At 42.9% G+C, this 25,562-nt stretch overlaps 1 protein-coding gene across 1 annotated transcript in view; it reads left to right on the forward strand.

Moving 5' to 3' along the window:
* Positions 1 to 10,693, forward strand: part of LOC144103804 (uncharacterized) — a 36,140-nt gene extending 25,447 nt beyond the window's left edge. The window contains exon 3 of the mRNA XM_077636506.1: positions 6,266 to 10,693. Within this exon, the coding sequence (XP_077492632.1) occupies positions 6,266 to 6,691 (426 nt within the window). The 3' untranslated portion in view covers positions 6,692 to 10,693. The remainder of the gene's footprint in view (positions 1 to 6,265) is intronic.
* The last annotated feature ends 14,869 nt before the right edge of the window (positions 10,694 to 25,562 follow it).

Below are 25,562 nucleotides of genomic sequence, written 5' to 3' on the forward strand. Positions count from 1 at the left end.
CTAGTCTGCGAGGACGGAAAGGAAAAAATCTGAGAGGGGACAGAAGGAGAGGAGCATGGCAAGATAGCTTGATTGCGATAGCTTAGCTCCACTATTAATGTCTTTTCAAGAAATGTTTGTGGCCACGCATTTCAGGGACGATGCCTCGCAACCAAAGGGGTAGAAAATATTTTCGACCAGAGGATGGTCAGTGGCCCTTTATAGGGACTGAACTTTGAATTTCTAGCAGCCAATTTTGTTCACCGCAATGGTAAGCTTGCTGATTAAGGTGCTTGACTCGACAACAGTTTTGTTAAAAAACCCCGTAGAACAATTTTACTTAAAGCTTTTGAGCAGTGCATGCACCCGTTTTTATGTACCCTGATGCTGTACACCATGATCAGCGAGTGAAATGGCAATTGCACATCAGCAAAAGTGGTGTAGAAAGATCCACCCTCCGGACAGCAGTCAGACATTTTTAGTATAGAATAGCATCAATTTTAGTTTCCACACCAGAAGCTGTTAGGCACAGTGATGTAGGCCTTGTTGACAAAAGTTTAGTGGACTGTGGTTGTTGCATATCCAAGAAATGCAAAACACTGTGGCATCGTCTAATGACGAAAGCTAAAAGCACTGATCCTTTCATTAAAGGGTACACTAAAGAGAGGGTAGGCTATAATAACACATGAACACTTCTGAAATGAAAAAAAGTGCACAAAAAACAAATCAACGATATTTTACAGAGAGGTGGTCATATGGTGGGATACACTGATAGTGGCAGTGTTTCACCGCAAGGTGGCACTTCAGTGGGTTTTGTGCGATTTTCAATGCCAGATTTAAATTATAAAGCCTTGTTTCTTCAATACTGCAGTGTTGAATTCTTACAACATGAGGCACAATTTTTTTAATTTCCACCATAGTCTCGTGGCATGTATTGGTCTTTGGTATTTGGTAGTCCTTTTGAATCTATTCTTCTGTACGCATTTTAGCTAGTATTGGTATGTCGCTTGCGATTAGTGGGTTTTTGATGTTCTATAAGGCTCCTCTTGAATTTCTTAATGAACCTTTTGTGTTGTAGCTTATAAGGTTGTTTCTGTACTTCTCACTTGCTTCCTTTTGTTTCTAGCATACTTGTGGGGCTGTTGAACGTTAACTGCCTTCTTTATTCTATTGGTCGATAAACGGTAGGTCAGCTGAAATATGTCGGTCGGCCACTGTGTAGCTTCTCGTGCATCCAGCCATATGACAGGAGGCTTACGAACAGTTGCATTGTATGCAGGTGTTATTTTTCTTGCATCAGTATGTCATCGTTCTTGCTACTGACAAAATTTCTCCACATTTTTATATGGTCATCTTTGGTTACAGGCGCAAAAAAATACACAACACAAGGCAGAAAGACTGGGCGGAGTGCCACTGCAAGGAATAATATCATCTTCAAATTTGATATGATAGCAAAAGGGTAAAAAAAATTGTTCTCAGCCTTATACAGAGATATGGACATGTCACTGACACACATGCTTCCTTACTTTGCAATAAAAATAGCTTCAATTAATTCCTTAACTTTTGTATCCTTGCTTTTTGAGAGAAATCGCACGCCAGAAAAACATGGCTCACAAGTGCATGGCAGGCAGGACCTTATATGCTTAGCCATATTTGGGCCTTCTTTATCTTGCTCAACGTTTCTTTCATGCTCCCTGATTCTTTGTATAAGGCTGAGAACAATTTTTTTCACCCATTTGCTATCATATCAACTTTGAAAATGATAGTATTCCTTGCATGGAAGAAGGTATATATTTGTGCATGTTGTCTTTGAATAAATCAGTTGTTAGTGGCGCTCTGTCCCGTCTTTCTGCCTTGTGTTGTGTCTTTTTTCATGCCTGTAATCAAAGATGAACAGTTAGCAACTTGCCCAGCAAGACGTTCTTTTAATTTATATATGAATTTATTCGTGCATACGCACTTTTCCAGCTGGAGCTGCTCTAGCTGGAAATTTTCCAGGTAACTGGGAAGTGTAAGGTAGGTCATGGCACAAACTCATGTTAATTAATGATATCCCAGACGAAATCGAGAAGAGGAAATGGGCACGGGTAGGGCGTGTAGTACAAAGGGAAGGTAACTGATAGACCTGTAGGGTAATGAGAATTCTGAGAGAAGGCATACAGAGCAGGGGTGGCAGAAAGGTTGGCAGATGAGGTTAGGATTTTCGCAAGGGTGAGGCAGCCACAGTTGGTGCTAGACAGGGTCGATCTGAGGTCACTGGGCGTGCGCCCTGCAATGGATGTGCTTGTGCAGATGTTGAGGACGATGATCGTTACTATGTTAGGTGAAACGGGCTAGCATCTTCCGAGCCCAGGCAGGTGCGCCATCTGAGTGAGTACAAGGTCGGGTCTGAGTTTTGTTGAATCAGAAATTAAGCAGATAAAAACGACACTGCCACTAGCGTTCTGTGCCGCAGATGTTTCCAGAAATGGTGAGCTAGCCAGCGGTAGCACTGCTCCAAGCTACTGTTTTACTGAAATAAGGCTGTGTCAGCGTTGCACGGGAATTTTCATACCACAGGGAGCTGACTGCATAAGTGCTTTGCACAAGCCGCTGGGCTACTGAGCTGGAGTACTCGGGTTCGAACCCAACTGTGGTGACTGTGTTTCACCTCCAAATATTCTGGAGCCCTCCACAAAGGAGCCTCTTTCTTCTTTTACTTCCACCTTCCTCCCTTCATTCATGGTGCAGTGGAGGTGCTCATGGAAAAGTGATGCACTGTGTCATTTCCTTTCCTCAAAAACCATTAATTTTGTTTTGCACAAGCACAGAAATAAGAAGGCTGCTCAGTCTGGGTGGAGTGAGCTTGTTGAACTCGCTGTGTGACTGGTGCATTCTGCAGTGTGTCATTAAATTCATAATGCGAGGCTACACAAATGATACTAAGGGCAAATCTCACTCATTAAAGGTTACTTTAAACTTGCCGCCACAGGTTCTACTCCCAGTCGTGAATATTTATTTTATTTGTTTTTAACTTAACATGGCATCACTGTTGCTAGGCAATGGCACAAGAAAGATTGAGACAAGGTTCATGTTTGGTGCTGGTGCACTTGTGAGTGTTTCTGCACTAAAATGGAATCTTTGCATTCAATTGTGTGTATCCCAACTGTGGCAGTGCTGTTTCGATGGCATTGAAATATGAAAGTCAGTGCATATTGAATATTCTCAGAGTTTAAATTTATCCAAATTTGGATAAATTTGGATAAATTATTTAGCCAGGGGTTGGAGTGTTCATTTTTATTTTTTGAAAGTTCGGCAGACTTCTGTCTCTGTGTTTATTTCAAACGGTAATTTTCCGTCTTTTTCTGTGAATAATCATTATAAGGGAAAAAGTGTTGGTTTCTTTTTGGTCAGGTGGAGTCACATGGAGTTTATCAGGCTTTCGAGTGAGAGCAAGCAGCTTATGTATGGCTGTGCTTGCAGAAAAAGTTAGAGTGTGGGAGTTAAAACGATTGGATTGTGACATGAAGACACATATGGAACTGAAAATGTGATTTCACAAAAACCAAATAAACGAAAGCCAAACGCACGAAAGCAAGAGGAGAGCAATGTGCACATACACCTTTTGAGTGGAACGTTGTCCTCCTAGTGGCCACCTTCTTGTCGTAATCACTTTACCTTCTCGGAGAGTTTCAAACGCTTCACACAGAAAGAAAAGGTGGCTGCAGCAAAAAGCCAAAAGAGGGCCAGGAGGTCACACATCGTATGATGACTTCAGCGATGGGACTGCCGCTGAACCATCGCAGAAGTCGGGGAGTTTCTTATTGTTGGCCCTCACCGATGGCGTGGCAGTGATGGTCCTCTTTGGGGCTCATTTACCTAGCAACATGTTGCCAAACAGATAGGATGATGTATAGTTGGGCACACTTATAACGAAACTGACGGCCACGCGGATGTCGTTTGTTGTATTCAAACTTCGTAGTAAATGAACTTTCCTCATTTCAGCGTAAAAATTGCTTGGTCCGACAAAAGTAGTGTTTATTTCTAAAAAAAAAAGTTGTGTGCCTACTTCTTCAAAGCAGACCCCATTGTGATGCACTCCCAGCTCTCCAGCCCAGTCATGTTCTCCTGGCCGAGACATTTGCTGCCAACAACCTGCTTTAGGGATGAGATACAACTGCCATATTTACTCGCATAATTTGTGCACCCCCCGAATTTTACTCGTATTTTTGAAGAAAAAAATTTTCAATAAAAGGATTGCAACGTTCCTGTGCTTAATGCAGCAAAACAAGCAATGTTTGTGTAGATTTAAAAATGTCTGGAATATTTTTTCTTTTTGCGCTGTGTCTTTCGTCATAAAAGTTTACCATAATTTTCACCGAAGTGTGTATTGGACAAATAAAATTTCACATTTCTGTCGAATATTTTTACTTGAAATGCGCACTATCATATAGAACGATTATTTACCTTCATTTTCATGGGCTCTGTGTTAATGTGGCTAACAATTTTTTCAGTTAAAATTAAAAGAACCTTTTTAAAAAATGCCCATTTTTCCCTTAACAGTACCTTTTGCAGGGCTAGTTGGTGTAACATTGTGTAACAAAAGTAAAAACAGCACTAATTTTTACACAAACCACACAGAAAGACCAGACAGGATGGGCGCTGACTCCAAATATGTTTATTGAAAGCCACATGTTGCATATATATAGCCCGAAGAAAATGAATGCATGCGCATTTCTTACATGGTAAAAATCAAAACGAGAAAAAACCAACAACAAAAAACACACTCACACTCAGACAAAACCTACTCATTATCGCATATTTTTTAGCAATCTATGCTCACTTTCTCGTAGGGAGATAGAAGTGGTGCTGACGCACATGCCACCTCTCTTTGATAAAAAAGGCTTGTGCCAAACCAGTGGTGATACCGTACATTCACAAGGTGTCCCACAATTTAAGACAAGTGGGCAACAAGTACGGAATCCCCATGGTCTTCTGCGCCCCCTGCAAATTGGCCAAGATGTGCCCCAAGGTTAGCAGCGGTGCCAAAGCTACATCTGGGTGTGGAAAGAAGCACTCGAAGCCCTATGTAAGGTGTGCCATGGGAGTGGTCTACGAGATCCCCGTTGCATGTGGCAAGGTGTATGTCGGCCAGACTGGAAGTTGCGTAAACGAGCGTGCAGGGGAACGTAAAAGGTCATTAGGGAACGCATCAGATTAGTCCGAAAACCTACCCGCTCATTGCCACTCCTGCATTGATAAAAACGAAAAAAAAAAAAACCTGTGAACCACGACTTGGCGAGATTAAAATTCTAGATAGAAGCAAAGATAGATTAGCTCGGGAACTGGCAGAAGCCTCTTTTATCAGAGATGTGGCATGTGCATCATCACCACTTCTATCTCCCTACCAGAAAGTGAGCATAGATTGCTAAAGAATATGCGATAATAAGTAGGTTTTGTCTGAGTGTGAGTGTTTTTTGTTGTTGGTTTCTTTTCTTTTTTTTTTCTTTTTACCATGTAAGAAATGCGCATGCGTTCACCTTCTTCGGGTTATATATATGCAACATGTGGCTTTCAATAAACGTAGTTAAAGTCAGCGCCCGTCCTGTATGGTCTTTCTGTGTGGTTTGTGTAAAAATAAGCGCTGTTTTTACTTTTGTTGCTCATTTTTCTCATAATGTGGAAACAGTCAAACAAAATTGCAGCTCCAAATGGGTAACAACCACCTGTAAGCAGAAGGCATGCTAGTTGACGATGTTTGGCGAGGGGCAGAGCCTTCCGATTATATCCCGCGCTGTTGCACTGTTGTGTGATATCGTTTGTGGAGCAATGTCTCAAGACGCCCAGCTGCTCTCCTCAAACCTTGTGATCCCACTATCTCACAGCGACGCGGGCATCCACTTTCTCATATTCGGTAACCAGCTAGCTGTGGCGTAATGCAAGCCGATGTGCTGACCTTCTTCGGTTAAAACCGAATTGAACAAAAATCAATTTGGCATACTTGCAGGTTAAACCGAAAACTCCAACTCCTCCATATATACCTCGTACACTATGCCATATCCTTTTATTTCATTTCATTCCATTTGCGTTATCTTGTGTTATTGTTTGTGGGAGCGATTACCTAACCTCAGGTTATTGCAATTAGTCCGAAGTCCTCTGGCAACATATATCATAGCCCACGTGCAGCTCCTGGGCATTAAACTGCAAATGCCGTTACCATTGTTCAGTTGTTAAGCCGTTATTAATGACAAGGTATGCTCTTCCTAGCCATTTTATTAAGACAGATTTCATACATGTGTTCTTGCAGGGCAAAAGGCATCAGCGGGCACTGAAAAGCCAGGAGGTCTTCCGCCAATCCGGCGAGCAGTCAGCGACAAAGGCATCGTCCCCACCTTGGCCACAGTCAAGTGAGGAAGGAGTGGACCTGTCCTGCGAGTACTGTGGCATCGTTCTCTTCAAGAACCTTGATAGCAAGCTGAAACACCTGGAGACCGACTCGCACCACCAAAACAAATTGCAGGCGGTTGGGAAACGTGAGAGCGATGGCGAATGCGACCAGCCACTGATGAAGAGGCCAAAGACAGACTACCAGGGAAACGAAACAGCAGAGGACCCCAACGAAGGTTATTACGGAGGCGAAGATGAGACCAGAGGCCCTAACAATGATTATTACGCAGGTGAAGACCACCCTGATGACCCCAACGATGGCTTTTATCCAGGCCAGTACCATTAGTTTGTTGACAAAGTGTGTGAAGGATTAGTTAGGTGCCACTGGTGGTTGGATGGGACATGATTTGGTCTGTGCACAAACACTTTGGGCCACGCATTGACACAAGCAAAATTGGCAGGATGCAAATTTCATTTTGTTTGTCTTGTTATGAAAGGCATCTTCCAGCATCTGGAGAGCTCTAAAAACTCACATATCATCACATCACTCTGAGCACATGTTAATGCATCTTTTTTGTTGTTCAATCTGAGACATAGCTTATAGCTTTATGTTTGTTTATTACATGTTTCAATAATTTGACTCCTGTGTGTTCAAAGGACTCATGGAGTGACAATGGCGGTGGAAGATGGATGTCGTTACTCGATAAGCTGGAGGCATGATTGCCCAGCAAGTCAAAATCTGAAAACCTCCTCCTTACTTGTTAATGGAAATACATCCATCCTCGTAATCTTCTTGCTGCTCTTTTACTTCACTACTGCCGTGAAATAAATCTGAATGGTCAAAGGGTTGTATTTGGCACCTGGCTATCAGTGCTGGGGTGTTGCTCTAGCAATTTATATAGTCTGAAGTCTAGTTTCTGGTCTGGCATTTTATCACTGGCACTACTTTGTACATCACTAAGTAGAAAGTGTGGCAGATAGTAGGCAGAAATGATAATTTGACACTCTCACCAAATGTCCATGTGGGACCCACGCTATCTTTTCCCTGACCACACATTGTCTCACGAATCTTTGTACATAGTGCTTGGTAACTAGAAAGCGCACATATGCTCAGTGGTATTGTATTTGATGAGGGCATAGAACCTTCCCAACAGTCTCTTTCATCATCATAAGTATCACTTTACCCTTGCTGATTTCATGCTGCAGCAACTGGACGTCTGCCTAAATGATGACAAGTGTCATTCCCATTGCTGTCATTCGCTTCTGTTTCAGTACTTATAGGATTTGACTCAAAGAGCAGTCCTACTTCCACTTGACCACGCGTTCTCTCTGTTCCATGTCCCACCACCCACTTCCTTTGAAAGCTGAATCATTCTCTGGAAGCGCAAAGGGTCAAATGAATATGGAAAGAAGGCACCCTTACTTGGCTAAAGGGCATGGTAAATGGGGTAAATAGAATTGGATGTGATTTTCACTTTCGTTTCTTGAATCATGCATTGAGTGAAGCATACTATGGCAGGAAAATTGTTGTACCATAGGTGTGCATTTAGGATTTTATTTCTTGAAACCTGTCATTACAGTGATGGTTTTCTTTGTCGGTTCAGCTGTCCTGGTGTAGAACTTTAAAGCACATTCTTGGTCCATTTTCTTTTCTTGTCAATAGTACTTAAATTTTGTTAGGGTGGCTGACAAAGGCTTTGCTTTTTGTATTGGATCAAATACCCTCTGCACATTTTTGCCCTGTACTGCGTAGTCTAGATCTGTACAGCACAGTTCCTGGCATTACTTGCCACTTAGTAGCCATTGGTATGTTGGCTCATTGGTTTTATGATTACCTTCTAATTTTTCATCAGAATCCATCTCTCATTACATTGCAACAGGGTCATTCCACGCCAAATGTCCCAGACGTTTTGCTCGACCATCTCCAATTTGTTCAAAAAAATTCGTGGAAACTTATCCTAATGTGCGTAAACAAAGCCTGAAATATTTTTGCCGAAAAAAATTTATTCGTGAGGTCAGGGCAGTTCGAACATTTAGAAAAGGAGAGAAACCAGGCACTGCTCAATAATTAAAGGGGTTGAGACACCAAATTTTTGAGGCTACAGTAATCTTGTCCTGGGCCTCCTCTGTATGTATGTAAGGTTACCCGTGGGGAAGTATTGGATGCAACAAACGCTTAAAATATATTTTAATTCAGCTCCAAAAAGTCCCTAACTGCTCTTTCTCACGATAAAGACCCATCGCTAGCGTTAATAGTTGGTGACGTAGAACTGTGGAACCATATCAGCAAATAGTAGTGACATCACAGCACAGTAATGTGATGCACTATGAACGGCGATGCGCGGCATTGGCGAAGCACTGCATCGGTGACTCGGCGGTCGGTGTGCTGATCGGCATATATGTCTGCCATTGCTGACGCACCAGCCGGCACCATATATCGGCGGCCGAACGAAACATTCCCTTCGATGAGACGATAACTACAGTTGATCTTGTTTATACCTTCTACGTACAACGAATAAGCGAAGCGAGCGACTACATTTCATGTGTTCATCCTTCGGCTCGGCTACAGTACGAATAGGCCTAGCAAGCCCACTGAGTTCGTATGTGCGATGTCGGCAATTGTGGAGACCGAGTTCACGAGTTCTAGCGAATACAAATGGTCATGAAGCGTAGTTTTCACAACGGTGACATGAAATCGAGGATTGCTTACATCTTAGGACGCAAATACCTCGAGCGGGAAGCGCCGCTGCTTGGCGGTGTGACCCAGTATGTCGACCAGTGCTGCAGGCACCCGGGGCGGCAGTTAGCTGTCATCGGCATCGCTTGAGGGCGACAAATTAAGCCATTTTATTTATCGCAAATGGGTGCCAAACATACCTCTAGATAAATCAATTTAAATTCAAGTACTGCACTCATCGGAAAAAGCAAAAAAGCATGTCTCAGCGAGTCATAAGCGCCGGTCCTAAGCTGTGACAACAACCTGGCTATGAAGCGTTCCCCTGGCTGGCGCTGGCATTCTTCGGTGATTCTTGCAAAGATCACACTGCGAAAACAAGTAAACACACAAGCGGCACAAAAGAGAAGAGCTTGTTTAACCTAAATAGAACGCAGCTTGCAATTCATGCCGAACTAACGTGCAATTGCTGACTGTATACAGACGCAGATATGTAAACAAAAGTAGCCCCGATATGCAGTCATCGTCATTGGCGCATTCTTGGGGGAGTTGCGTACCGGTGCGGTAAATGCTGAATCCTGTAAAATTGTCTAGAACCAGTCATTTAGCAAATACATGTACTGTTTGCTAAACAAGCAGCAGATATCATAATCAGCAGCCATGGGACCGTGAGCAGCCCCGCGTAGCGCGGCTGCTCGGGCAGAGCGAAGTGAAGACAGAGACGGATACTAGTCGGTAGGAAAAGTGAGGCATCGTGTCGTCGTAATGCGGCGAAGGTCAGCTTCAGGCCACCAACACAGACGTCCGCTGAGCATTGGTGTCGGTGTGGCAGAGCGACATACAATGCAGAAACTGCGCTTGCATACGCGGTATACCGACTGAGATCGGCCGAAGCGAGCCGCTTGGTTTCAGGACTCGGTGTTGTCCCTTGCTCGCTTGGCTTTTCTCAGCATATTGCAGTAACGGCCAAGTTTGCCGGCAGATGTCGAAAGGCGCTGCTATGCACAGCACGTGTACGAGAGCAGACGACGCAGCAATACATGCGTCACAATTTTTGGGGCCCATGTGACCAGGGTTGCTGCTCTTCTATGATAGTGACGTCACAACGCACCCCGGCACCCAGAGACCGAAACCGAAATCACTCAGTATAAAGAATGCAATAATAAATTATTTACCACGCATATATGAATTGCACAGCGTGCATCACGCGTCCTGGGGCAATGCGCAACGTTTGAAACAAAGAACTCGCCAACCAAAAATTAGGTGTCTCCATCCCTTTAATAAAAAATTCAAATTTTTAGAAAACATTTCACGAGTTTTTTTCATTGGCATTTGCACAGATAATGCATTTCGATATAATTCGGAGCATGCATCTTCATAGGGCGTGAATGTTTTTAAAACTAAAAAGTATGAGAATGTACCATTTTTGCGATTTTTTCCTTTAAATATGAACTTGCTCTCAGAATTTCGGAAATAACTTTTGTTTTTATAGATGTCTAGCACCTATAACAAATGTTACAGGTGATGAAACTGCATACATCAAAATAAAAAAGTTCTAAAGTTGCAAAAGGTGTGTTTTGAGCCATAAACACACGCTAATTTCACCCTGAGGTGGCCCAAGCAATAACTGGTTACGTAGAATAGTTCATTGCCTTTCATTTCTGAAATTTCTATCGAGGTTTTATCGAGGTAATTTTTGTTTAAAGCGAGAAAATAATTTTTGAATTTGAGCTCTCGCCCCGCAAGTTCCGTTGTCTGTTAACGCCTCTTCGCCGCAGAACATGGCACCTGGTATGCAACAACACTGATGACCAATAGCGGATTATAGAGAACAGTTTATTGCCTTTCATTTCTGAAATTTTTATCGAGGAAAGTTTTGTTTAAAGCGAGAAAATAATTTTTGAATTCGAGCTCTCGCCCCGCAAGTTCCGTTGTTTGTTAACGCCTCTTTGCTGCAGAACATGGAACCTGGAATGGAACAACACTTATGGCCAATAGTGGGTTACGTAGGACAGTTTATTTCCTTTCATTTCCCAAATTTTTATCGAGGTAATTTTGGTTTAAAGCGAGAAAAGAATTTTTGAAGTTGTGCTCTTGCGCCGCAAGTTGCGTCATCTGTTAACGCCTCTTCACCACAGAACATGGCACCTGGCATGGCGCAACACTTATGGCCATAACGACTGCAGTTTGCCATCGCACGGTGTCGTGAATTTTTATGGCTGGAACTAAAGAAGGTATCGCGTGACATTCAACGAGTGGTATGCAAGAAATGAGAACGTTTTGCTTTCCAAGTTCAAACAGACCCGCTTTGGTGTGGGGCAGCCAAGAGAAGAAAAACGAGGGCATTCAGCGTGCTGTCTCACATGGATCACGAAGAGGAATGATCAGCCGGCATCGCAGGCGTATCACAAGTGCTTTATTTATATTTGAATAAGATCGCAGAGAGCGAGCACCTCAGAGGGTACGAAGTGCATACCACTGCGGCGAGTAACGTGAGATGCGCTGGCGGTGAACGCGGCCCGCTCGCTGGTAGGTGCGTCGCTCGCATGAAGGTGCTTCACCAGCATAGTGGCTCGTTTACAGTTGTTGCTGGAGTATTGATGCAGAAATTGCGCTGATTAAATGAAATACCACCAAGACATCACATCGGAAACACCCGGACATAAGCCTCCGACGGCCACAAGGGTCAGGTATCACGTGCGGCTGTGTCGGGGATTCTTTCAACAGTGGATCGTTGTGTTCATTTCCAGATCGGCGTCTCACAAGCTCTTATGCTGGTGTTTACTTCTGTCATGGTGCTGACGAGAATGACTGACTGCGACAGAACCACACTGAGCTAGCTCACTTAAGCATGTGCTGCCCCTGCAGCGTTAAGAAAATCTCTTCCTGCGAATACCTGTTCGACTAGTGAACGTTCGCATGCTTGCCGGCAGCGCAAACCTTAAGAACAAGAACTCTACATTTCGTCTGGCCACAGTGTAGGCAGTGTCAAGCTCTGCGGTGAAGAGGCATTAGGAGACAACTAAACTTGCGGTACGAGAGCTCAACTTCAAAAATTTTTTTCTCGCTTTGATTACCCAGGCATTGATTACCCAGATTAGGGTAAGTTACCATGAATTTTTTTGAACATATTGGAGATGGTCGAGCACAATGTCTGGGACGTTTGGCGTGGAATCACCCAACAGTGTTCAGCTGGAAACAGTTTTCCTTTTGAAGGCGATTAACCTTTCCCACAGCTTGTGTTCGTGACAAGCATTATGTATTCCTGCACTGTAGAGTCTAGATGATACCAATCTCTCGGGGTCACGAAAAATGTTTGTATCAACCAAAATTTGTATCTAGAATGAACAAATTCATTGTGGAGAAGCACTGGAAACACATTAACGCAGATGTGTTTGTGGCTGACGAAATTATTTACTGCTGCGTGCCACTGCTAACTGCTTGCGGTGCGTACTGCGCAATTGGTGATCCCAGCATCGGTGATGTGCGGCAGCACTTAGTGCTCAAGGGTTTGGTCTCTGTCCGTGCATTTGTATCATTCGTAGTGGTGCGAGACTGTGTTTAGAACACACTAAATTCTTTACATTGCACACAGTGCACTTCGACCACGGAATCTTACGAATTCGTATCCTGAAATTCGGTTTGGTTTGGTTTTATGGGGTTAAACGTCCCAAAGCGACTTGGGCTATGAGGGACGCTGTAGTGGAGGGCTCCTGTTAATTTCAACTATCGGGGGTTCTTTAAAGGGGTCATGACACCAGTTTTCAGACTCAAGTTGTTTTGAAGCGAAAAGCTTCACTACACTTGGTAAAGCAGTTGTTGTATAGGCGGGAGAATGACCTTGAACGACTTTCAGCCCAACCATGTTTATCCCTTTGTATATCTCTTCCTTAGGGAGCGGTTGCGGGAGTCCACCCGTATGTGTGAAACAGTTACTGAGCCATTTCGTTTGCTGAAAACCAATTTTCAATAGTAGTCCTCAATTTTCTTTGAAAGCAAAGAAAAGGCCCCCTGGGACAGTGGACACCTCAATGGAGCTTTAACCTATGTGGATGTAGTGACATATGTGGGCTGCATGTGTTGGTTGGCATTCACAGTGTTGTAGCAGAAACGTGATACTGAAGCTATAAACTCTGGGCGTTCCTTGTGTTCATTGCTGTTGGCATTAACAAGGTTCTAGACTTCGCTGATTTTGAGGAAAGAAAGGCACATAACTGGCTCCCTGGGACAGTGGATGCCAATCGCGCTTTGAGGTATGTGGTGGTAGTCAGAGATGTGGGCTGCATGCATTAGCACTGACAGTGTTGTGGCAGACATGGGTCACTACAGCAGTAGGCAGCCGCGTTCTTTGGGCGACCGACCTCTGCGGTCAGCCATTAAAGGTGCACTAAAGAGGAATCTGAACTCGTCTTTTTACTGCGGTAACTCGATCTACACGTTCCGAGCATCCTTAGAAACTTTGATTTATTGTCCTGTGTGGCCGCTTTCCCTAATTTAAATTGGATTAAACGTCCCGGCTCCCTACTTTTTTGAACTCAACGCGGTAAGCAGGAGGATTCAACCAACGCATGGTGTGCCTTTCAGCCAGTCCCGTGGCGGTTTCTCTTTCGCTTTTCTTTTTTTTAGGGTTCTGTGAAGAAATAGTTTGTCGCAGACAACATAGCCTCAAATCAGGCCCACAGAAACAAAAATACATGTGGACTCTGTTTTACGTATCACTTCGCCGATGGCAGAGCGGCAAGCCGCCACGGGACTGGCTGAAAGGCGCTCCACGCGTTGGCTGGCTCCTCCTACCGGCCGCGTTGAGTTAAAAAAAAGAAGATGGGAGCTGGGACGTTTAATCCAATTTAAATTAGGGAAATCGACTGCGCAGGGTAATAATTTGAAGTTTTTAAGAATGCTCGGAACGTGTAGATCGACTTCCCGCGGTAAAATGAAGAGTTCAGGTTCCTCTTTAGTGCACCTTGAATTTAACTGCCACCTGGCACGGTGGACGCACTGCTTATGTAGTGTGCGGACCATACTCACCGTTACAGACACCAAGCCGTATCTGTTTGTCCGATACACCACAGCCTTCGCTCTCTAGCCAGGGGTAGCAGTAGTTGAACCGCAGCTAATTTTTATTGCGTGTTGTTCGCTATGCATCTTGGAACAACTGTGCAAATAGTGAGCTTATTTGGTGCAGTGAGTAATTTGTAATTGGATTTTTAAGATTTTTTGAACCGTATGGCAGTGAGGCAACACTGAACCGCTCGCACTCCATGACAACATAAGCCGACGGTCACGTGCTTGCCCGTGTCTGAACTGTGCACTGTGAGCTTAGAGGAGAAGCCTTTGTTCATTGTTTGGGCTGGGGTGTTGAATGGTGAAGGAGGGAAGTTAACTTCTTATTGCAATTTCTGCCTCAAATGGCATGTAGGGCCCTCCTTCTTTTTCAGTATGCATAATAACTTTGTGGCTAGTAACTGCAACGTAAAACCACGATTTGTTGGTAGACCATGTCATGACCCCTTTAACGTGTACTGACAACACGCAGTACAAAGGCCTCTAGCGTTTCATCTCCATCGAGATGAGACCACCACAGTTATACTCCGTTTCATACATCAAGTCCAACGCTGTGAAAGGTAGGGAAGCATTCCGTACGGAAAAATAAAGGAAGGCGTGTTACTCCGCGCTTTTTCTGTCGCCGAGTGGTCTAAGGCACAAGAAAGCGTCGGCTTGTCGTCAGCAGTAAGAGTGCATTTAATCAAGCTGATGACAAATGTGTCATGTAGCAAGCCTGCAGGCAAAGCCTTTAATATGTTTCTCTCGCCACAAGGAGCACACTACTTTTTGGTCGCGGATGCAGGCAGTGCAAACAAGAGCTCTAGCTTTGACAGCGTTGCACCTGATGTGTGAAACGCAGTATAGGATCAAACACGTCTTTCGAGTCGGCAACCAAGCACCATAATTACTGAGCCACCGTGGTGGCCATTAGCCAAAATTCATATTGGCCGTGATTGTATTATTGTGATTGTACTGTAGTGAAGATCACGTTGCTTGTTGGGGCGTAATCATTTTTCTGCATGACTTGTCAGAGTTGCTTTGTCTTTCAGACTGGTGCAAAATGATCTTGGTACTACATTTTTTTTGCATTGGGCTTTCGATACAGAACACTGGTGTTGCTCTAGCCTTGCACCATGATATGGAACTGTTTCTTTAAATTATTTCTTACATTGCTAGAGCACCTTGCTCAGTCTTCTTTGCTACTTCTGCGTCAATATTTGCTGATTGTTTGTATACCATTGCACTGGAGAGGTACTTACTCTAGTTACAGATCACATTCTTTTTGACATTTCAAGGGGAGAGCTGTGTATCTATGACCAATGATAACATGATTTCTGAAATATTCATCTTTGAGGTTGTGCTAATTGCATTTCTTTACTTGCATGCTAACAGATAAGTAAAATGCACTCTCATTTCTTCATTTGTTCTGTGATTGACATCTGACCACCTTTTTATGTTCTACCTTAATACTTGCTTGCTTTTGGTACAGTCGAACCTCATTATAACGAAGTAGCATTGGGACCATAAATTAGTTCATCATTTCTGGTATTCGTTGTATTAGTAGGCACAAATATCGGCTCTGACAAATCTGCAATTCGGCTCACGTAGGTATTCTAGAAACTAAAATGCATTATTCTTGGCTTCGAACCCACTATAAACGAGGTAATCCTTACCTGTCTCCTGTCATTTAAAAAAAAAAATAGGCCGGAATATGTGGAGGTCGAATTAAAACAGAAAAAGTTTGTTTGACAAAACAGGTCTGCAATAATTTATTTGAAGGATGTGATCTTCGGTGGGCAGCTTGGTACTTGGGGGAACGCTAAATTCCGATGCAAAATCCTTTTCTTGCTGCCACTGTCCACAGCTCTCAATATCTGCAGCTTTGTCCCGAGCGAGATAGCCTTCCTCTTCGTTGCCATTTCGACCGCTGCAAGTGAAGAGACTATGTTGATGCTGGCTGGCTACCGCCTCGCAGTTGCCAGTGTTGCTGTGCTTGCCTTTCTTCACTGCTGGACAAGTGCCGCCACCCTTCGGTTCTTTGTCGTCACATGAGCTTTCAGTTTTTGCACTCTGTTCATAGGCGGCGCGACCAGCCAAATGGGCATTTTGTGTGCCAGACTGCCAAACTTTCTGCAACTTCTTCATAATATTAAAAAGAAATGCGGTTCTGATTTGGCTTCCAATATTTATTTTGCTTTTATTATGCTACCTTTCAAGCTGTGAGCCTCACAAAACCAAATATTTCTTCTTTACAGCCAATATTACGGCAGATCTTGCGTTTTCGGTTTCGTTATAAAAGAATATATGCTACTGAAATGAATCTTGACCAACCAAAGTTCACATTTAGTTTTGCTATAACCGATAATTCTCTACACCACTGTTCGTTATAACTAGGTTCAACTATTGGTTTATTCATGCCAAGTGATAACAGGGAGTGCAGTATGTGGCCGGGCATTGTACGCAGTCACGTAGATACATCTGAGGGAGCTCGCTGAAATGAAATGGAATAAAATAGTGCTGATGTGCAAGTTGTTGAAACTGTTGTACCATATTTACACGATTGTAAGTCAACTTGAATGTAAGTCCACCCTCCATATCACGTGTTAGGAAAAAAAAGCGGTATGCCTGTGGGCTTACTCCAAAATGAAAATGTGTTACTCACTCGACCACTCTTCCATACTTGTGCCATCATCCTCACTAGTGCTGCCGTCGTCGTCACTGCTGCGGTACTACAGCTCGTCATTCTAATGTCGTCAACCAGGGAAATCCCCCACTTCGCAAACAACCACAGCATGTCATCGTCCCATGAAATTGCACACTTCGCAAACAAACACCACGACATCGCGTGGAATAGCTGATAATTTAGTCTCTCTGAAGCTGCCACACCTACATCACACATTCCGGAACGTAGAGCTTGCGGCCCAGCACGCAGTTCATTTCTTCAGCGTAAAGAATGACAGCTATCTTGAATGTAGCCGTGAACGAGCACTGAACGCTTACCGACCCCTGAGCACAAATGACAATTGACAAAGCACTACATTAAAAACTGGTAAAACTTGGCTAGCAGTCAAGTCAAATGTGTCAAACTGAGCCAAAGAGAAACTGTGCATCAGTGGCATCGGCTCTTCCATCAGCTACCGACAGCCCCATGAGTGCTGAGTGCGCATCTAAAAGTGACAAAAAAAAAATCCTTCCAAACAAGCACGCAGAGTAGCCGAATGCTACTGTGTAGAGCCATTGAGCACACATAAAATTGCAACCGCGCTGTAGCATCCTGATATCTCGTGTGTCTCGCCTTTTATTTCTGTTGCCATGCTTTGATTTCGATTGTAAGTCGACCCCCACTTCAGATTTTCAAATTCACAAAAATAGGTTGACTTACAATCGTGTAAGTAGTGTATATACGCATGACAGTGCTGTATTCAAGGTCTCTCATTGATACGTACATTGTGTTATGAGCGTATAGAATGATTACACGCATGATAAAATTAGCAGCAGTTCACTTACATTTATTGTACAGTGTCTGTGACAAATCATTACTACAGGTGCAGTCTCACATGACAGCATACAGTGATGTCTCCTGCCGTAACCAAAGATAAACTCGGACCATAAATTCCCTATTTCAAGCCCCTTTTTTTCTGCAGCTGCTTGAAAACTCCACTAGTTTGTGAAAAGCATTTTCATATCGGTTCTTGAAATTTTCTGAAACATGTTAAAATTCCCTTTTCACCTAATGGTGTACCTAAGATTTCCCGTATAAGGGAAAGTTCCCGAAATGGAACATCACTGACGACATAGTGGCATCAGCCTCAGGAGTGCTGTTAAATAAGTGAATAAGGAACCATGTTTGTCGAAGCATGGAGTTTTTTTTTATTCCAATTTATTTCAGTATGCTGCACCAGCTGAACCTAACCTAACCTGTTAAACCGGTTAAAGCAAGTGTTAAATCGGTTCAAGGTGGCATTGCTTTCTGGTACGATTACAAAGGACCTTAAAATGGACTTATTTGTAGACGATTCGCAGACGATTGCGTCCTTTACCGCCGCATATCTACTCCCGATGATCACACTCTGCTTCAACGCGACCTAAATCTCATAGAAACCTGGTGTATGTCATGGCTTATGCAACTGAAAATTTCCAAATGTAAGTTCATGCATGTATCAAGAAAGCGAAATAACCTCAGCTATCCGTATTCATTAAATTCTACACCACTCTCTGAAACAGAATCATACAGGTATCTTGGAATCATCGTGAACAACAAACTAACATGGTCTGAGCCCATTGCAAAACTTTGTACAGATGCTTTCAAGTTGCTTGGGTTTATCAGACGATCCTTCGCTTTTTCACCCCGTTCTATCCGTCAACTCGCCTACGTAACATTCATCCATTCGAAACTCGAATATGCCTCGGCGATCTGGAATCCCCATCAGGAATATCTAATCGATCAGCTTGAAGCCATCCAAAATTGCGCAGCCCGTTTTATCACATCGCAGTATGACATACGACACAGTATAACTCTTATCAAGGCATCCCTTGATCTTCAACCCCTGGCACTTCGGCATAAAATTTCACAGCTTTGCCTATTTCACAAATTGTACCATACCTTCCCACAGCTAAGAAATTCTGTAATACACCTGCCGCTTCGCACCTCACGCCGACTTTTCAATTCTTTAAGTTTGCAGCGCATACATGGCTCCACAAACTCATTTAATAAATCCTTTTTACCTAGCTCCATTACATTGTGGAATGACTTACTCGATTCCATAGTTACTGAAGTAGAACCTAATAAATTCAGGCACTTATTAACAGCACATTTTAAGGGCTGAGATATTTTGCCGTGTTTTTGAATGTGTATGCGTCTGTTTTTTGTTTTTTCCAAGTTGTTCTTGAGCCGCTGTGTCTTTATTAGTGTTGATGCTTGTAATGATGTTAATGTTTAACAAGAACCCTGCACTTTGTATTGATTTTTGTTGTACCATTGTATATGTAACGACTACTCCCCCCCCCCCTTATGTAATGCCCTAAACCAAGGGCCTTTAAGGGTAAATAATTGATGATGATGATGCCCTTTCAGATGTGCGATGCTTGTGGTGATGTTGTGAAGTGTAGAGCTTAGATTAGGGGAGCAGCTGTGGCAGATGTTTAGTTGCAACACAAATCACTCACATATTCACCACTCATGACTTGAAAGAAAAAAACCACTTGTTGTGGTTTGGGCAACTTTCTTTGCTCAAGAAGGTTGGCATTGTGCTCTTGAATGGCATGTTTGTCGGCTGTTTCTGCTGTTGCACACTTCACCTTAGCTGCTTTGTGTTCAATGAATATTTGACATCTATGATGATGGTTGTTGGAGAGAGGAAGACATCTTTAACCAAAGAGCTTCATGCCAAGTTAGGGAGCTTTCAGTGCAAGTGTAAAATCGGTTCAAGGTGGCATCGCTTTCTGGTGGGATTATAAAGGGCCTTAAAATGGATTTATTTGTAGATACCATTCCAGATGTGCGATGCTTGTGGTTAGAGTGTGAAGTGTAGAGCTTAGATTAAGGGATGGTTCAGTAAACACCTGCAGATCGTTGTGTTTGCAAAGACTATTAGGACCTAATCATGGCTGCTCAACCCAAGGCAAGGGACGTGAGATCTAATGCCGCGGAAGCCGCGCTTTGATGGAGGCAATGTCAGTGCTTTTTAAAGAACCCCAGGTGGTTTAAATAATCTGGAGTCCCTCTACTGCAACAGCCCTAGCCCAGATGCAGCACCAGGATGTTAAACTCCACATAACATGCCATATAAAGTGCCAGATTCATGAACTGATGGCTAAGTCCGGTATTAAGCCCTGTGATGCTGCTGTACAAATCTTTCATGTCTGCAGTGAATGACTTAACGTATATAAAAGGTGCTGATGCGTTGCTTACTTAAAGTTGTGGTTGTCAGGATGTTCTAGATGACAAGTAAAAATTGAGGATATAAGATTTAACTCTTGACAGTTTACATGGATATGTAGAACTGTTAAAGTGTTTTCTACATAGTGAACAGTTGAGGACTTTAATTCAGCAAGTTGTAGCATTTGCTATGTGTGGCCCAGTGAGCTGTCTGTGGTGCGTCATATCCATAAGCTTGGCAATGCCTACATCCCAGTGTTGAATCATACAGTATGGAATACAGGAAATGAAAAAAAAACTTCAGCAGCCTCTTGCAGGGGAAACTACATCCTGTGTCTACAGAGCTATGCGGAATATCTTTCCTGATGGTTTCGTTTAACCTAAATGCAATGGTTGCCACGTGCACTTGCACCACGTCAGGTTGTATGGTAATGTGCAAATTGGACAGCTGTGAGTGGGTGGTTACAGGTTTTTAGTCATGACAAGGGGCAGTGCAGCAGGAAATTATTGGTGTTAGTGTAAATAAGTAACTCGTGTGACCTTTATCTCTGTTGCTGAAAGGCAGTAGAATCCCTTGCACTTCTTAGTGCACTGTTTTTTTTTTTTGACTGAGAATTGTGGACAGTGTCAATGCAGAAAACATCCAAAGCAGATTTTGGCCCAGGTTCCTCCTCATTTTTGATTGCTGTTTCTCTGAAAAGCACTCCCGCCATCTCCGCCGGAGTTTTGCATCATATTTATTTTGTTTTTTATGTTATAAATGCCGCGGAGCGGCCCTAAGCAAAAGTATGCAGCTCTTAGAACTGAGATGCTCTAAGCTGTGCTTGCATATAATGGCTGAAGGTGATTTTTTTTTACTGGGTTTTAAATGTCTTTTCGTGGGGTGAATGTTACAGTGTAGCGTCAGTGCTAAAGCATCCCGTTTTGAAATGGTGGCAGGCATTTAATGGGTATGCACTGTATTGCCTTATTGATTGCATCTTTGCACATGGTGTAATATACAGGTGGGTCGTTATGCATGGTTGCTTTACTGCTCGAATGCTTAATGTAGCAGGTGTGCTTTGTTTCTCTTTTACTTTCATGTGCTCTCCATGAAACCCTGTGTTTATTTAAATTGTTCCTTTTTACCAGTTTCTACCTGTCCTTTTTGGAATAGACCTCAAAATCATGATAAAGATGCCACATATACACTGTGCTTGTGTGTAGCACATCTATACCTTGTCATACCTCGTGTGCTGTCTTCACTTTTGTAATTTAATAAACATCAACCCAACTCTGTGTACTGCTAGTTTGTACGTTATTTTACCAGCATGCTGCACATGATGCCAGAAACAAAAGAATGCTGTGATCGCTTTTGTCTCTTGTCAGTGATTGTCAGTGATATGTGTGATTGTTCAGCTCGCACTAGGGAAAGTATTTATTTATCAGCGTACCCACTGTGCCAATACGGCACTACAGTGGGGGGAGAGGTGTAGAATTAATACTAGGCAAAAACAGTGGAGGTGGATTACAGTGTAGAAATAATACTAGGCAAAAAGAGTGCAGGTGGATTACAGAACAACCGGAATATGTTAAGGGGAATCAATTCAGCCTAGTAACAAATGAAACATTTGCTGTGACAGTTCCATTCCCGAAGAGTTCTGGAGCAACTTGACATTTTGAAAAGATCTGTTCTACAGTATATTTTCTTCACCTCGTTTATGCGGTCCAGACGTGATGAAATGTAATTGGGACTCAGCATATTCCAGCTGGGTTTATGCCTGTTTTAGAATGAAATATATTGTGGGACAATTCCTATCAAAACATTTTCCCCATTTTTCAATTACGTCCCAACCAAGACTGTCTTTTGCAGTTGTTACGCTGAAATACTTCAAGTAGTTATTAAAAACAAAACCTGCTGCCGTAATCTGTACTCTTTATAATTTATGGATGTAAGTTATTATCCAGGGAGCCTGCACTGTGCATTCATATTCAGGTACATACCTCACAGAAGTCTATAATAATGCTTTTGTTTCAACAGGAAATTCCTCTGCATTTCTGTGGATGAAGCGTAAAGATTTGCACGCTTTAGCCACAGTGAAATCATTGTCAGTTCCTTAAGAGACCTGCTGTCATGTAATCATCGAGGTATTTGCGCTCGGGCACAGATTCTGAGTTTGTTCCATTTATAGTATGTTTATACTCATGAGGTGTCTTTTTTTCTAGTGAAACACGTCTACTGTTTTTATTGCTTTGCATGTCCCATGCATCGCACCATGGGACAACCCTGTTCAAGTCTCCCTGTAATTGGATGCCGTCATTCCAGTTATTAAACAGTCACTAATTGGCCTGTTCAACAGTCACCTGCTAATAGTTGCAAACAAGAGGAAATATGTGTAAATGTCATTTATATAATAAAAAACAACAGTGAGCCCAGTAAACTACTGTGGTACACCTGAAGACACATCTACATCATTCAATTGTTCTCTATAATTACCTGTTTTCTTAAATTAAGAGCATGTTTTCTCCGATTGACAAAGGATGCATTTATGTGATACGGTGACAGCTTTTTCGATCAAAATTGAACAGGAAGCAGCATAAAAGGCTTTTAAAGTCCAAGAACACAGTCAGCAACACTTTTTTTTATCACAAAGCACCTGCTATATCGGGTTAATTCTGTGAGGTGAGTACTGTTTATACTCGCGTACAACCCGCACTTCATGTGCGGGCTGTATAGGTCTAAGATATTTAAAAAGCTGGCAACAGATATGAGCATTTTGTTTCACCATTCATCACCGCTCTTGCGCAAATTGCCGTCGGACGAGCTCAGCTCATTCGCACTCTCACCGCTGTCAGAGGAGCTCGCCTCACTGGCGTGCTCCCAAAGCTGGCTTTCATCCATGCTGTCCGTTGCGTTTGAGAGCCGCGTAACTCGGAAACTCTTTCAGATGCTGTCTGCTGACAACGAACGCCATGCGTGCAGAATCCAAGCGTGCGCTTGCTGAATGGATGCTTGCTTCAGCTGCCCTATTGAGGTTGTTTCATGGTCGCTCGCAGCCATCCACTCAGTGTAGCACCGCCGAAAATTCTGGCCGAAAGTGGGGGGTGCGGGCTATACACAAGGGCAGCTTAAACATAGTGTATACGGTAATACAAGAAAAGCCGATACAGACACCATGTTGAAGATTCAATAGCTAGCATATGTTCAAAAGTTCCTGCTTAACTTGCTTGAAAAACGTCTGAATTCATTTCAGCTTCTGGCCTTGCTGACAGTTCACTCAGGTAATCAGCTCCAACGTGGCATCCGACGATGTTTCACTGGAGCACCGCATGCACTTGGCATTGCTGCGTCACATTTGGTTTCATGGCACATAAGTCTCTAAATCTATTGCATACCACACACAGGGTGAAAAAGATGTGCAGTTTATTTGCATCGTCTGCTCATTGCCATTGCTTACGCTATTGCGTACCATACATGGGGTTAAAAAGGTGTGCAGTTTATTTCCATCGTCTGCTCTTTGCCATTCTTTACGTTATTGTGTACCATACATGGGGTTAAAAAAGTGAGCAGTTTATTTACAGTTTATTTGTATTGTCTACTTTTTGCCATCTCTTGCGTACCATACGCAGGGTAAAAAAGGTGAGCAGTTTATTTGTATCGTCTGCTCGTTGCCATTCCTTACGCTATTGGTACCATACACTGGCTTAAAAAGGTGTGCAGTTTATTTGCATCGTCTGCTCTTTGCCATTCCTTACACTATTGCATACCATATTCGGGGTTAAAAAGGTGTGCAGTGTATATGTGTAGTCTACTTTTTGCCATCCCTTGCGTACCATACGCAGGCAAGAAAGGTGACCAATCTATTTGCATCGTCTGCTCTTTGCCATTATTTACACTATTGTTTACCATTCACGGGGTTAAAAAAGTGAGCAGTTTATTTGTGTTGTCTACTCTTTTTCCATCCCTTATGCTTTTGTGTATTATACACGGGGTTAAAAAGGTGTGCAGTTTATTTGCATCATCTGCTCTTTGCCATTCCTTACACTACTGCGTATCATATACACAGGGTTAAAAAGGTGTGTAGTTTATTTGTATTGTCTAAGTATTTTCCATCCCTTACGCTATTGCGTACCATATTTAGGGCTAAAAAGGTGTGCAGTTTATTTGCATCGCCCGCACTTTGCCCTCCCTTACCGTATTGTGTACCATAGACAGGTTGAAAAGGTGTGCAGTTTATTTACGTCGTCTGCTCTTTGCCATTGGTTACACTGGTGCAGCATATGCGGCACCACATGACATGGGCAAAATCATAACTGCATTGAATGCGTAGTAGCCCAGTGCATTTTTTTCAGGGAATGCCATATTGCTGGTTGTGCGGAACAAATGATTAAGTGCACTGTTAGCGGGATCAGGGTGGTTTGAGGCTTCCCAACCCAGTAAAAATAAAACATTGGGTCAGTTTGGGCATTTCAAACAGATCCAATTGGAATCAGATATATACTCTATAGGATAACCAATTGGTCATATGAATCCAATTGGCTAGTGTTATAGCTTTCAGTAATTCCACTTGGGAAGTCCAGTTCGTTCTCCCATTCGAGTTGGGTCATCCAGCTGGTTCTTCAGGCTCTAGTTGGTTTCACAATTAATTCATAGTTACGTTGCCTGAGTTGCTTGACTGCAGTAGGATAGAACTTAAAAAGCAGTAGTAACAAGAGAGCACCATGCCACATCATAGTTATACCACAGTTAGCAGTTACGGATGGGAGATGGGATTATTGTGAATGTGTCGCCATTAACATTTAAGGCAACTGTAAGCAGTTAAGAAAAAAATGTGTTAATACCAGATCAGAGAAGCCAGGAACATATCCTCCACTTTGTAAAAGCTTGCTGCTTTTTTAACTTTTTTCTCTGGTTTCGTCATCGTAAAAATTGTAGATTCTGGTCTTTCCATGTATGTAAACAAACAACATTTTGGCATTTTGGAGACAAATTGGGCCTCAACCGAAAGGTCACATCCTAATGAAGGAACGACATCTCAGATAAGTTTTAGTGGCATACATTGGCCACAGAGCTGGCCTTCTGCACTGGCACTTCTTCTTAACATGAACGATGATACAGCAAGTACCATTACTCTAACTCATAAGCACCATTTAACAAAATTGTGCTTTTTGTTAACAAGTGCACTAGCAGTGGACAATCCTTTTTAGAACTTTTGGTGAGGAAAATTTATGACTCCATATTTTTGAGTTTGCAAAAAGCAGCATGCAATAGCAGCAGCCTAGAGGCCCATGTAGTGTGCGATGTCGGTGACCAGGCGGTCGAAATTTACGGAGCCCTTCACTACGGCGTCCCTCCTAGCCTGAGTCACTTTGGGGCGTTAAATATTAAAAGTTAAATATTCTAAGAAGTGCCAATCTTATGAAAGTTCAGAGGAAGTCTGAAATTCTCAAACAATGCAATGGGCTATATGGTGCACGGTCTGTATATTCACGTCAAAAAAATCTACACTATCGTGCTCGAAAATTATGGGGATGATAAGTCACCTTAAGAATGGAATCCAATACATGTCGTTTGTCTATATATACTTGCCACTGGCCGACCTCCTGGAGGCGCTAGTTCTCCCGACATTCATGCCAAAA

This window comes from Amblyomma americanum, chromosome 9 (genome assembly GCF_052857255.1).
Source record: "Amblyomma americanum isolate KBUSLIRL-KWMA chromosome 9, ASM5285725v1, whole genome shotgun sequence".
NCBI classification, from domain to species: domain Eukaryota; kingdom Metazoa; phylum Arthropoda; class Arachnida; order Ixodida; family Ixodidae; genus Amblyomma; species Amblyomma americanum.